This window comes from Arachis stenosperma, chromosome 10, assembly GCF_014773155.1.
Source record: "Arachis stenosperma cultivar V10309 chromosome 10, arast.V10309.gnm1.PFL2, whole genome shotgun sequence".
NCBI classification, from domain to species: Eukaryota; Viridiplantae; Streptophyta; class Magnoliopsida; order Fabales; family Fabaceae; genus Arachis; species Arachis stenosperma.
In genome coordinates this window covers 23,976,424-23,991,859 of record NC_080386.1, presented here as the reverse complement: position 1 = coordinate 23,991,859, position 15,436 = coordinate 23,976,424, and the positions used below count along the sequence as shown (strand labels likewise).

At 30.7% G+C, this 15,436-nt stretch overlaps 2 protein-coding genes across 3 annotated transcripts; one reads left to right on the top strand and one right to left on the bottom strand.

The window, feature by feature from the left end:
• The first annotated feature begins 2,960 nt into the window (after positions 1-2,960).
• On the top strand, positions 2,961-7,198 carry LOC130956397 (uncharacterized). Of its 2 annotated transcripts, XM_057883439.1 has the most exons (7): positions 2,961-3,048; positions 3,345-3,585; positions 3,671-3,815; positions 3,953-4,110; positions 4,544-4,628; positions 4,893-5,982; positions 7,140-7,198. In XM_057883439.1, the coding sequence occupies exons 2-6, from the start codon at positions 3,503-3,505 to the stop codon at positions 5,973-5,975; spliced, it is 1,554 nt and encodes a 517-aa protein (XP_057739422.1). In that variant the 5' UTR covers positions 2,961-3,048; positions 3,345-3,502; the 3' UTR covers positions 5,976-5,982; positions 7,140-7,198. The 2 variants fall into 2 exon arrangements, with proteins under 2 accessions (XP_057739422.1, XP_057739421.1); XM_057883438.1 differs by lacking the exon at positions 7,140-7,198 and having other exon boundaries at positions 4,893-6,083.
• Positions 6,554-7,392, bottom strand: LOC130956398 (non-classical arabinogalactan protein 30). Its single transcript, XM_057883440.1, has one exon. The coding sequence runs from the start codon at positions 7,349-7,351 to the stop codon at positions 6,824-6,826; it is 528 nt and encodes a 175-aa protein (XP_057739423.1). The 5' UTR covers positions 7,352-7,392; the 3' UTR covers positions 6,554-6,823.
• Positions 7,393-15,436: the final 8,044 nt, after the last annotated feature.

Sequence of the window (15,436 nt, the reverse complement as noted above, 5' to 3'; positions counted from 1 at the left end):
AAATGTGAGTAACTGTTCCCGCTTTTTTGTTTGACCATGTAACGGCTAAAAAAACAACCTTTAAATCTCAAGACCTTCGATCCATTTCTTCGAATAACTTCTCGACTTGCTAGGTTAATCGGACTTTTACTCGATGTCCCTTAACACAAGACTTCTTCGATATCAACTTCTTTCCGAAATCCCACTCATTAAACTTTGAATAACTCCTTCTTCAAATTTAATTACTTTGACCAACACAATGACATGTGATTCAATTGCACTAATTTTAGTATAATATAACCCTGATGAAAGTGAGGGTAACTTTTTTAATATAACCTTTTTATTTGAATAATGAATTGTGATATACAAGTACTCATTATGTCCCTCATTCATTGTTTCAATATGATATCCATTTCCGCGAATATCTTTAAAACTCAATAAATTCCTTAGAGAGTTAGTAGACAATAGTGCGTTATTTATTATGAATCTTGTTCCTCTGGAAAACAAAATTATAGCTCTTCCGGAGCCTTCTACAATGCTTGAGCCAATAATAATATTAACTTATTCTTCTTTTGGCACAAGATGAGTAAAATATATATTACTTTTGAGAATAGTATGCGAACTTGCACTACCTACAAGCAAACATCTTCACTATATGTCCTTGCCATTTTTTTCAAAGACGAATAATAATAATAAAATAAGTATAAGTATATGCGCAGTAAAATTATTTTCTTGATTGTTTTTCTAAAAAATACTATACATAGTATCATATACTAAAAATTTTATTATTATTTTAGAATTTGGCACATTAGTAATTTTAAAATTCATAAACATAAATATTTTATTAAATATTATTTATATACATCACACTTGAAATTCAAATTCATAGGGAATGAAACATAATTTTATTTTATTTTATTTATTTACATGAGTACTTAACAAATCCACATATTAAACTTTTCCATCATTGATCAAATGACCAATATTTCCTTCAGGATCTTCAAAAAAATCAGATACATTATAATGAGTGGTGTAATTTTTACCAGCATAATTTGAAACAAAATTCATCTCCTTTCCTTTGTCGTTCTTTTTCAAAGATTCTTGATGAAGATCGACTAAGTGTCTTGGGGTATAACAGATACTCGACCAATGGCCATTTCCATCACAACAGAAATATTTATCCTCTGTTGATTTATTTTGTCCATTGTTTCTTTCTTTATCCCACTTCTGGTGAGATGCTTTCTTGTGAACATAATTTTTCTTCTTTCCATAATTTTTGTTGTTGTCAAAACCTTGTCATTTACCTCTTCTGGGATTATGATTTACCGCATTTGTTTCAGAAAATGGAGCGGCGCCAGCTAAACGCGCTTCATGATTTTTTAAAAGCAACTAATTGTTGCGTTCAGAAACAAAAAGGTAAGAAATTAACTTAGATTATTTTTTAAATCTTTTTTCTCGATACTGCTGTTGCAGGAGCACATTCGAGGCATGGAAGATTGAGAAAATTTTTTCTGACATGTCATTATCAGTTATCTTTTTCCCACATAATTTCATTCGTGAGGTGATTCGAAACATTGCTGAATTGTATTCATTTATGGATTTAAAATCCTGGAGATGTAAATGCGTCCACTCATATCGGGCTTAAGGAAGTATTACTGTCTTTTGATGATTATACTATTCTTCAAGGTTTTTCCACAGATCTGCAGGACCTTTTAATGTGAGATATTCATTTTTCAATCCTTCGTCAAGATGACAACGAAGGAAGATCATGGCTTTGGCTTTATCCTTCTGGGATGCACTATTTTCAGTCTTAAAGGTATCTCCAGGATCCATTGAATCAAGATGGATTTCAGCATCTAGTATCCATGATAAGTAGTTATTTTCAGATATATCAAGAACATTAAATTCAAGATGAGAGAGTTTTGACATAATGAAAATTTATTATCTGAGTCTTCCTAAAATTTGATCAGAGTCTCGTACTGATAATATATTATAAAATAAATAAATAAATAAAAAAGATGTAATAAATATAAAATAAAAAATTATAATTAAATAACTCTAGTAATAATATTCACCACAATTACTATCTCAATATAATAGAGCTGATTAATATATTTACTAATATTATATATATTGTAAACTTAAGACCCACAAAGACACAGAGAAAAGAGAGAATTTATATTATTGTAATGTATAGAGAAAGAAGAAAGTTTTGTTATTGATGTGTGTTATTAACGGAGGCTTAACTTTCTATTTATATACATATTAAGCTTTGATTTTTCTAACTTTATTAAAGCCTTCTTTCATTGAAAAAGTGAGCCGTCAAAGTATTAATAGGCATCCAACTCATCCCTTATCACAAAAGATAAAGCGTTAAAAATTGAACAAAGCCGAAGAAATCAACGAACCGAACTAAAAATAATTAAAAACCAAATATTGAATTTTTGTTGTTTTTAGAGGAAATGGATCCTCCGCATTTTTTTTAATATTTGAGAGAATAAAGTGTGATCTCTCACGTTTAATTCTATAAGTGGGACTAAAAATAAATAGAAGAGAGAGAATAATAAAGAATGAGATTAAATACTGGATACCATCTAAATTTTTTTTCACTCGAGAGAATTCTCTCGGTTTTTAAATTGGTTTGGTTTGACTTTCGATTGGGCAAGAAAAAATCTGAACCAAATCAGACCGAACCGGCGAGTATAGTTTAAAATTTCAAAAATATTCCCTCTCCACTCTCTCCAACTGAGAGTCACATCACACACACACACACAGCGTCACAGCCCCTCGGCCCTCACTTCACTCCACTCTCCGTCGGGCAGTAGGGGTGTTCCAGCGTCACTGTCCAGCCCTGCACGGCGCACGCCTTCCCTTCCGTTCGCAGCGCCACCGTCCAGTGCTCCCTCTCCAGCTTCCACCGCCCGGATCCATCAAGGCGCCAGTCCCTTGCGCAGTCGCCGTCGTTTCTGTTCAGCCGTCTAGCCCCATCGCAGTCACCATCTTCGCTCAGTCTCTGTCTCCTTGCTGTCGTCGGTTCCGTCGTACCCTGCATTTGGAATGGAGCTTTAAGTAATTTGCGTTTCCCTCTTCTAATTATTTGTTCTAATTTAATTTTTATATGATTAATTGTTCTTGGTGCTGTTCTAATTTTTAGTCATGTCTCTCGTTTTTTTATTTTTGTTTCTGTTTTTTGGATATTAGGCTGTTCTTTGCTTCTTCTAATTTTTTATTTAGGGTTTTGGTTTTGTTCTATTTTTTGATTGTGTTCTAATTTTTATTCTGATTTCTTTTGTTCTTGGTTTTAATTATTTGGTTATACATTCTAATTATTTGGTTCTAAATTTTGTTTGGGGATATTTATGCAGTTTGAATAAGTGAAAGTGAGAACACCAAAAGGCACCGCGAACACCCCTAGCCGCTCAGACTCAAATTCAAACTACTTCCATGAATAAGTGACCAAATCATCACTGCAACGACCACCGTCTACCCTCACCGTCGCCGCCGCCGCCGATTCACTACCTAAATGTCTCACGAAGGAATGCTTTCTTCGATAATAAATGAAGCCAGCAACTACACTGGAAAAGACCCGCTTCTTCCATGGCTCCGGTGCTTCCCTCTCGCTTTTTCTCTCTGCAGTTCAGATTTTGAAGAAGTAAAATAAAATTCTTCACTCACTTACAAACGTTTGCAGGGGTATCCGAAAAATGAAGGACAGTTTTGCCCCTGAAGCCCTCAAGGAAAAGCTACCAGTGTTGTTGCAGAAATGCGCACAAAAGTTCCAGCTCGATCGCCGTTACAGAAACGACATGCGCTACCTTCGCGTTTGGCTTCACTTGGTAACCCCCTTTCTCTTACCATTTTGCATAACTAAGGTTTGAAAAAGTTTAGTTTTTTAGGGTTTATTACTTTAGGTTGAGATAGAGTGATGGTTATATTGATTAGTGATTTTGTATTCCTTTTTGTTATAATGAAGATGGACTTTGTGGATGATCCTGGGGAACTTTTGAGAACAATGGAAGCTAATCATATTGGAACAAAGCGCTGTCAATTCTACCAAGCATATGCACTTTTCTATGAGAAAAGCAAGAAGTATGATGAGGCTGAGAGGATGTACCATCTTGGAGTGAAGAAGTAAGTTATTTGCTGTAATCAGCATCTTGCTTTATTTCCCTTTTTTATTTTTTTTAAGTGATGCTATAAGTATAATTAGCCATGAAATGGGGATAGAAGCTAGAAGACCTTAATGAGTTTCCCATTGGAATATGCTGAAGTTATTATTTTCAATGAACTTTGAAAATTTCAATTTAGGGTGTTTCTGAGTTCCAATCTTAGAGGGAAAAGAAGGGAAGGGCTTAAATTAAAGGGTAAAAATGGATTCCGCTTTAGTTACCAAGCCTTTCTCTTCCTCTCTAAGATCCTAACTCGTAACACATCCTCTGTTTACTGCCACATTAATTAGCTATAATTGATATGGATGTTTATTGTGGTTTCTCTTTGCCCAAAATCAGCAATTGTGATGAAACTCGTGATGCTTTTCCTCATATTGCCTTTATTTTTGGGTCAGCCTTGCAGAGCCTATGAATGAGTTGCAGAAATCATATGATCAATTCCTTCAGCGCATGGAACGTAGGAAAAACAAGAGAAACAATGTATTTTATCGGCTACCTGTTCATTTATTTCTTCATCGTTGTTAGTTTTTACTTTGTTGAGAGGTGTTCTGTTCTCATCTTGCCCCAATCACTAGGTCAACATACATCCCTCCACCATTCGATTGGTTGTAAGAACTATGTCGATAAGACCCTACATCTTATCTAATGGTGGGCGGCTGCATGCTGGATCAGTATCTGAGGCTGGAGTGAGTACGGGAAAAGTTGTCAGTTAATTATTGAATTAACTAACTTCTGCTCCTTCAGAAGCAGGAAGTGAGAGGTGCCAGAAGAGCTCTGGCTGCAAAAGGCAACCCTTCTGTTGCGAATAATATTGAGGGAAGCAGTGGAGCATGCAGTGTTGAGGGTGTGCAAAAGGGACCCCAAGTTGTGAGTTCTGAAGCTAATGATGCCAATGATAGAAATGTAAGGAATAGAAAAGATGAATGCAAAAGGGTTTTGGGGGAGAACACAGTAGTTGTATCTAAATTTGTTGACACTGCCATTGTGGGGAAATCAGAAGTAGAAGATGCATGCCATCATGGACTGGTTGATCCCACAATAAATATGAAGGAGGCCATGAATGCCATTAACAGCATGTTCCGGGCACCATTAGAGACAGTCCCAGTACCCCGGAAATCACAGAGAAATCAGTTGAAGGAAGATCGTAGTATGAAGAATGGGTTTGAAGTATTTGTTGACGAAAACTTGGATAATGGAATGAAACCAACTGGTTCTTCACAGAAGAGAACTGAAGCCAGCCAACCTCCCCAAGAACTACTTCAGATATATGTTGATGATGAAGGATTCTCTGAGACCAGTGATGTAAATGCGAATTCTCATGAAGATTCTACTTCATCAGCTTCACAACCGAATGGTTTGGTTTTCCCCCATCCCAAGGATCTTCCTTCTGAAAAATCCAGTGATAGAGACGAAGAAAGTTCCCATAAATCAAAGTTTAGAGAGGATACAGTTGTGTGCAGATTTGTTGGCTCTGCAATCTTGGATGAGCCAGAGGTGGAGAATGTTTGCCACCATGGCTTGGTGGACCCTACAATCAACATGAAGGAAGCCATGAATGACATAAATAACATGTTTGGAAAGCCAATGGATTTTGTTAGGAAAAAAAGATCAATGAAACTGGAGAAAGCTCCTGAGATCAACAGGGGAAAGGAACTTGATGGCTTTTCAATCCTTGCTGATGATGATGATATGGAGCAGCAACAAGTTGCGCCACCACCAAAATTTTCACGAAAGTCAAAGGAATGCGAGTTATATGAGCCAACTATCCACACAAAGGAAGCGATGGACAACATAAACAAGATGTTTAATATGCCATTGGATTTTTAAGTGCAAGGTGATTGATTAACAATGATTACAATTTATAAGTTGTAAGAATATGCATTTGATTTTTGGGAGGCACCCAAATGTGAGTTTTCTGTTGTCCTTTTTATTCCCCAACAAAGTTTATGGTTTATACAAATTGCCTATGAATTTACTAATTTAGAGTTCAATGTGAGAAATGTAAATGAAACCAAAGACTGACTGGACCAGCATTACAATTCAACTCATCATAAAAAGGCATAAAACAATTAGGTAGCGTTTGTTTTGAAGTACTGGGACAGAGATTGGGAGACTGAAACTCAGTATCATGTTTATTGGCTCAGAGACTGGTATTAAAATTTCTGTCTCTGTTTTCAAAATTTCAGTATTTCAATACCTCTAAAAAGTGAGGACAAAGGGAATTGAAATTTTTAGAGACGGAGATTGAAACTTTAATAACATTTTATACCTAAAATATTCTTATTTTAATTAATTAATTCTAATTTTATCTTTTGTACAAATTAAATTAGAGTTTTATTTTTGTTTTAATTTCTGTCTTTCACTTTACACCAAATAGAATACTGGGATTTATTTCGGTCTCTGTCTCTCTACTTTACATATTGAATATTACAAGCAAAGATAAACCAAGAGGGAAAAAACAGAAGAGGGGGGGTGGGAGAAGAGAAAACTTGATGAAGCATATATGAATGCTTGGGTCAAGGGTAATTGACTAATTGTTTGATACATTAAAAAAGTGTTTTTGAGTTGAGTTTTGATTTTGGAGAATTTGGAAGAAAGGGAAGCCTTGAAGTGTAAAGGAAACTTTTCCCCCGTTTATTTTGTTCTTTGACAAAACTTCAACCCGCAACTAGATCCTAGTAGTGAACCTGGGCACAGTCAGAGGGACGGAAAGCCAACGGTCCTGCAGCATAGATAACTGCCTCATATTTGCTTCCACGCAATCTCTTGTTCTCGAATCGAAGCAAAGCGCCATTCAGACCATAATTCAAATTTGAGAGAAGGTTACAACTCTCAAGCGGGGACCAAATAGGCTTAACATAACAAGAGTGCAGAGGGTGATCAAGTAGATAATTCTCCATCTTGAACCCTTCAAGTGGTGCATATAGGTAACCATTTTTATCTGTCTCAAAGACCTTGTAGTAGCTAACATGACCCTTATGGCTATTGCAGGTTACACTTGCTTTTGCTGAAGGAATTGGCTTTGCTCCATTCAATGACCATGTTCCAAGGTGCTCACAACTTTGACAGTACACTATGGATTCCACCACCACCTCTATTTTCTTCTCTGTTGTTTTTGGAACAATATTATAATCAGCTTCTGTATAAGGGAATGCAACTATAAGAAGCAAGATAGAAAGGATATTGAAGTGTACGGTTGCCATAACTTGGCGGGGTGTGAAAGTGAAATAACTAGAAAAAGTTAAGAGACTAGAAATAAAGCTGCATTTTCATAAACTGGTGTATGTTTATATATAGTTGATGGTCATTGATGATGTAGACCAACGTGCCCTCCACTTTGGTACTGATAAATGTTTGTCATGTTAATTTATGTATCTACGTGAAGGCCACCTTTGTTCATCATGTACATATTTTCGTGATGTGGATAAATCATAATATTGAAAAGGTTTAAACAATAGGGTTGTTAATTGTTATTGATTTTAATTTTGGTTTCTGTAATTTTATATTTTAGTTTTTTTAATCTATAAATTTAGTTGGGTTTCTACATCTAAGCTCTTTTTTTCAGTGATACTTTTTGTTGATTATTTTTCACATAGAAGTGATCTCTCTCTGTTCATAAAACATCGATTCTTATCATTTTATCTATTTTGAATTTGAGTATCAAAGCTTAAATATTAAGAATTTACAGAGAGATTTATAGCAAACAAAAAATATGTAAGATTCAAAATTTAAGGCAATTATAGAGACCACCTTTCATTTTACTTTTTTTTATTTAGTACAAAAGACCAAAATTTCTTTTAACTCTATTGAAAATTTATACGTCTTTTATTTGGTGCATATTATTAGAATATTTGTGAATAAATAAGCTAGGATAATATAAGATCCGTTATAATAGGTTGGTTGTATATCATGTAATTATGTACAAAATTCTATCTTTTAGGTTATATAAATTAATTTCTGAACTAACTTAGACAGTCAAATAGTCAGCTCACTTATTTAATTAAATAACTTTTAAATAGAGTTTAAATAAAACACAACTAAGTTCTAATGTGTAAATAAAACACATAATTATTGTGTCTTTCTCGTTCTTCTCACATTCAATAATTCAACGATAATGTATGTCTTACTCTCTTTCTCTCACATTCAACAAATTACCTAGAGCTTAGAGAGAAATGATAAAATCTCAAACAACTTGTTTATCTTAATCACACCAAAATTGTCCTCTCAAGAACCTCCAAAACCAACTCATATAGCATAGCCATTAGGCGCGGCTAGTGACTCAAAAATTTGTCCTTGTTATCTTACATTTCTATCCCCATTGTTTTTTGACTTGTACTATTGTTCAGTCCAGATTCATCTCTTTTATTATAAGAAAGGTATACTGTATATTTAAATTTGAATATGCTTCTAATCTAATGCAGAAAGGATTTTAACCTTTTTTGGGGGTTTTCATATAAAGGATTTTAGCATAATTGAGTAATATTGCCTTAGGAGTATGTATATTTGACCAAAAATATTAATGTCTAATGACTTGACTTAAAGCTTTAGTTTTGCTTCACCTGCTTGAAATATATTCGACACAGTAGAAAGAGTCAACTCCCTTTGCAAGTGATTATTAGTTAACAAAGTTAGTTTCAGTAACCATTTATCAAGTTTAGAAGCATATCAAATAAGCAAAGTGGTTAATTATAAGAAAAAGTGTAATAACCCGTGCTATGCACGTGATAAGATTGAAATTATAATTTTAAATTATTTTATTAAAATTAATTTGAATTGTAATAATTTAATTAATAAATAAGTAATATGATGTGCATTGTTCGTATTTTTTAAATATAGTATTAAATGTATTAACTCAAATATAGGTATTAAATATAGGTATTAAGTATATAAGAATTATGTTTAAATTAAGAATTCTCTAAATAAAATTATCCCGTTTAAAATATTTAAATTATGATTTTAATCATAAATTACAATTATGATTTAAAAAAAAATTCTTTGATATGATATTACATTTTTTTCCACTTTACTATTAATATATTGATATTGCAAGTCTAAATTATAATATTTTACTGAATTTTGACTGAAAAAGAAAATAGTTACGTGTTTCTATCATTTAATTTATTTAATACACCATGTGCTAACAGTAACGATATTTTTTTAAAAAAATATATTGATAAAAATAGATATAATATAATTAAAAATATAACATAAATAAATAAAATATATAAATAAATGCGAAACCAATATGTTTATCAATGTCTTTGTTAAATTTTATAAATTACAGAATACATTTGGTTGCTTGGTGATCACATAGATGATCAAGTAATTGGATTGTAAATTGATCTCACAGCGTGCATCTTATTTTTTTCTTATTTCTGAATGAAAGCGAGAATTAAGAGAAGTAAGTAGTAATACATAAAGAAAAAAATTGCACCACAACACATAATTATTACCAAAAGAAATATTCATATTAAAATATTAAAATTTTACATACTGCAAATCATAAAGATCAATCACAATGTACTGGTCATTTTTCTCTATTTTTTACCATGATATAAGTTTTTTGTTGTCAGTCAAAAGTCCAATAATATTTAATTGAACAAAAAGAATTGAATTAAAAGTACTAAATTAAGAACAAATGAGTGAATAACATAAGGAATTTTAACTTTGTACGTGTATAAAATAAAGAGAATTTACTGATTTATTTTATGTTAAACGATAAAACTAACAATAGTATATTAATAAAAGGATATATCTTTAAAAAAAAGTCACAATACAATTTTAAATATTTTCACAAATAAACTATTAAAATTTTTGATCGATAAAATAATGGTATTATACAATTTTTTGGCAAAACTTAAAATTATAATGAAAATAATTTTGTGTGGTTTGATATAAATTAACTACGTACCAAATAAGTAGAATCGTTCATTTGTTTGTTTCAATATATCAGCATGGGCAAGTAAATCAGAATGATTATACGAAATTTTACGATCATCGACTGTATGTATTATATGTGACTCTTTTTTAAAAGATATATTCCGCTTGATTTCTCAATTTCAAAATTTGAGAAGACATAGACCTTCCTTTCTACCAAATCATTCTCAAATATTTTTGCCAAATAATTTTTGATTGAACAATGAATTTTATTGTATTACAAAATAAATTAAATATAAAAACTATTAACATTTACAAAGTTATTAAAAAGAATTGTTTTTGACTTGTGAAATGGTGTACTTATAAAATTAACTTAAAATATGAACTACAAATATTTATAAGAATTTAATTTTGATGTATTGATAGTGTAAAGTAGTTTTACACGTGCATCCAATTACGTAATGACACATTAATAAAAACAAATATCTTTCACATTGACCACGTGAATAATCATTCAAAAAAACGGATGAATTTTGCACAACTGTGTATATAAAACGCTAGTGCATCGAAATTAAATTCTACTTATAATATGTCAATAGTTTTAAAAATATACTAATAATACTAATAGTTTAAAGATAATTGTACTACAGTTATAATAAATTTAGTAATTACTGTAAATAAATAAAACAAATAACATATTTGAAAACTAAGAAAAAAAAAGATTAGCCGTAATTATGTTTAGAATGTTTCCATGTTTTTTTTTTCATTTTTTTGTCATTCTTTCAATGTAATGTTAGATCAAGAAAATTCTAAATTTTAAATAAAATAATAAATGTCATGTGATAGAAAAATAATCAAGATTAACAATTTTTTTTAATTAAATAGTGATGTTTTAATTTTTTTTCACATATCTTCGTATGTTAGCAAGAAAAATAAAATTATGTATCGTGACTCTTTTTCTTTTATCACGCTTTAATCTTAATTAATTAATCTTGTGTCCATACAATATAATTAAACTTTTAATCACTCTAATCTATTGAAGAATTATACCTTTCTTAATAATTGCATTACTAATCTGAAATATAAAAGTGATACGTATATCTAAGAAAGAAAACAAACTTAAAAGTCGAAAAAAAATTTATATTAAAAAATTTAAAAATAACATATCCAAGAAGAATAGTCGTAATATATAAATTGAAGTAACAATTTAAATTTCTCTAAAACTAATTTAATCAAATACTAATATTAGAATTAAATTACTTAAATAATATTTAATCTATTATAGTCCGTTGACACGTGTAGATTAGAATTATTCTCGTAACGACAACCAATTGAAACAACATCATAAGTTCGAACATTTAGAATTCTTGCAAATTCAGACCATCCCCTTGGTAAATAAGCTACAAACATTTATTCCCTTCAATGGCATTGCATTATTGATGCAAAAGAATGCGGTAATTTCTGAAAAAAAATTCACAATATGTTATAAAATTATTTTAATTATGAAAAGTTTAAAATAAGAAAATTTGAATATATTACCAATTGTTGAAATTGCATCTTCGAATTTGACATGAATTTACCAAAAATGAACTTAAACGGAGGGAATTCAATCTCATTATGTGCTCCACTTTAAAGATTTTCGGGCAGACGTAGAAAACATGGAGGGGATAGAACTTGAACTTGGCCTACAAAGCTCCGTCGAAACAATTCTTCAATAAAAAATCGAGCTCCTCTCAAAAAAACCAACTTTATCTACATTCCATTAGGTTGGTCATAATATGTGAGTAGATTCAACTATCATATCTTTCGGTAAAATAGAGTTTACTGTCCCTTCGTTGGACGCTTACATGCATGTAATTAGAACATGAATCAGTGAATACAACTTGAGATGGTATTTGATAGATGTGGTGCATTGTAAACTATTGCGACAAAACACAATCGCACTGGAACATTAGATGAAAAGAATAAATTGGAGTAAGAACAATCATTAAATTATCAAAAGAATAATATAATAGAATGAATATATAAAAAATACTATAAAAAATTATAAATTATACCTTAAAAGGATCAACTTCGATGAAAAATGAAAAATACATTCTTATTCTATGAAGTAGTCAAGGAATAATAATAAATTAAAAAAAATGAGTTGACTCTTATATCTAGACTCACAAACCACAAAGCAATAATAATATTATTGAAAAAGAAGAAACGTATAGAAAAAGAATCTCGAAGACGATGAAAAAAAGAAAGAAAGTTAAAAACAACAATGACAATATTAAAAAAGAGGACGACGATGATCATATATAAAAAAAAACAAGCATATCTAATTTGGTTAGGACTTAATTGATAAAATTATTTGACTGCATAACTTTATTGTAATATAATTATTTTACCCATACAAAAATTTTATAAATAAAAATAATATATTTACTTGATTAAAATAAAAAAATATGTAATAGAAATAAATCTAATTGAAACTTTTTTTTAAAATTATCATGCATATAAAATATTTGAATTTGAAAATATTTGTTCGAAACATAATATTGTATAACGTAATTAAAAATCTTATTGAAGTTTTTAATCTAAAAATCCTTCCATTTAAATACCAAACACAATATTTTATTATAAAAATAATCTCTAAAATTACTTCACCTCTTAAACTACTTTATCCGAATATTATTAAATGTGATATTTTTTCTTTTTTTTAAGTGACAATAAATTAGATATATATTTTTTTTGGAACTTTTTTAAAAATAATTTTATATAATTATAAAAGTGGCTTAACTTTGTATATATAGGAGGGCAACGTATAAAACTATATATTACATAATAATTGGTGTTTTTTGTGTTTTAGTGTTTTACATAAATTCAGATTTGTTTTGTAAAATAGAAAGATTGGAGGGTACATTTTATTTTTTTTCTATTCACAATCTAAAAATTAGATGGTTGGATTTTATTATGTTTAATTTTAAAAATTTTTGAAAATCAAACGGTACTATTTTAATGTTAATTATTATTTATTATTAATAATATTTTGTTCATAACAAAAAGTAAATATATAATTATTCGGATTTAAATTTTAAAAAAATTAACGTTATAAGTAATAAATAATCTATTTTATTATGTATATTATAAATTAATGAATTATATAACATTAAAAAAATAAAAAAAATTAAAAAAAAAAATAAAAAGAAATAAAATAGATAGAAGACTACAATAAAATAAATTGAGTGTGAGAGTTTTTTTTGGTACATTTCATATTACATCCATTTCAATAATAATAATAATAAATAAAAATATATCAACTTGATATCTAAGAAAAAATGATGAGATAAAATCATAATACAGTTCTAAAGTAAAAGCTTAAAGTAGAGCATAATATCATTACACAACACAAATTGAAAGTAATTTCAAACTATAATATACTACAAACAGGTAAATGACTTAAATTTAAATACGAAACATTTTTTATTTATGCATCCATGTTGAGTTAAGAAATTAACTAAATTAATTAATGATGACAAACATTATTTTTGAGCAAAATAAATAATTAGTGTTGATCAATTATATCTACTAATTAACTAATTGTTTATTGTTGCAGGCCAAATGGTAATAGCCCAAATGGAATAAAAGGCATTCAGCAAAGAATATTGGGCTGAAAGCAAAATAAAAAGCCCAAGCAAAAGCAAAGGAAGAAGCCAAAGAAATCAGATGGGCCAAACGGGTTACATGATCCAAACCCGAATTGATTTTCATTTCCCACCATAATGCTCCAACCAAAGCAACGTTCTTCTTCCTTCTAATCAAGTCACATCAAGATTTCAGAAAAAGCAAGAAAGAGAAAGAGAAGAAAAGCTTCTTCCATAAGCCATTAACCAAAGAAGCAAGAGAGAGAGAGTTGAAGCTTGAAGCACAGAAGCTAAAACAGAAATCCCAAGCTAAATCAAGCTTAAGAAAGGTAAACCATATCATCTTGCATGAATCAGATCTTCATCCTTTTCTTCCCTACTCTCTGCTCTATCCGAAAATGGCTGTGAAGGGAAAATTGCTATCTGCTCTATTCTGCTGTGCATCTACGGTCTTAATCAAGACTTGGGGACCAAGTTGGTATTCAAGGGTTCAGATTTTAGTTGACTATTGGAAAACAAGTTCAGTTACATATTCATGGCTTTCGGTCAAGTTGAAAAAGTCAGAAGGAAAGGTTCCAATTTGATGATTGAAAAGAAAAAGTGAATCTGTGGTTGGTGAAGCTCAAGGCTCAAGATGTTGACCTTGGAGGAAGAACCAAGGAACATGCAGGGAGATAAAAGAAGAGCTTGCTGTTCATTCAAGGTAAGGAGAGAAAACCAGAGTTTGAGAAGTTGAGTTCTGTGAAGTATTCCCGGTGAAGTTCCTCTACTTGGACAATGCTCTCTATCAAAGAAGCATTCTGCCAACACTGAAGAACAAATTCAGAAGTTTGCAAAGCTAGTTTTTCACATAGCTTAGAGGCTGTTGATGAAGTCAATCTCCTTCATGTTTTTCTGATTGTAATGTACTTTTCTAAGCTTATCTTTCTGTAATTTCTTGAGAGAAAAGGCAAAGTGAGAAAGCTTAAGAAAAAGCCATGAGTGAAAAGGTTGAGAGATACACTTGAGAGAAAAGCCTAGAGTTAATTTTCAGATTTCTGTAGGTTGGTTAATTGTCTTGTATCTTGTACTTGTTTGGTTTCCCTTTCTTAGTTGGGTTAGCACTAAGAGAAGATAGTTAGGTGTTAGCATAGCCAATGTCAAGTTAGGCTAGAACTTGAGTGTGAAATTGGTGTATGTAATACTGTTAACTATAGTGAAATTCTTCCATATTTGTGGAGGAGACTGGATGTAGGTTGCATAGCACAAAGCAACCGAACCAGGATATATGCTGGTGTTAGCTTCCTCTTCTCTGTAATGTTCTGTTTTCTGTTTTTCATGAGACAAAAATAAATTGTCTCATAAATTTCCGATGCTGAGTTCAAACAGAATCAGATTCGTAGCTCTGCTTAAAAGGGGTCAAAACAGCAACTGTAAAAGGAAGGCATAGATTCAACCCCCCTTCTCTAAGCCTATCACAACCTTCAATCCATGATAACACCATGGTCTATAAATACTTCATGGATAACATATCATATATAGCTCCGAATGATGAGCACGGAAGTTGGAGAGTGTGGTAGTTTGTGTTCACGATAATTGCCTTCTTACAATGACACCTCATAGGAAGAAAAAGAATTGTTGTAAAAACTATCCAATGAAAGAGTAATTGGTAAACGAATGATATTTTCTTCTAGTATACATAGTCTTTTATAGTGGTAAAATAAAAATAGAAGGAATTAAATTTTATATTTTTATATTAGGAATAGAATTTGATATTTATCCTAATAAAATTATTATTATTAT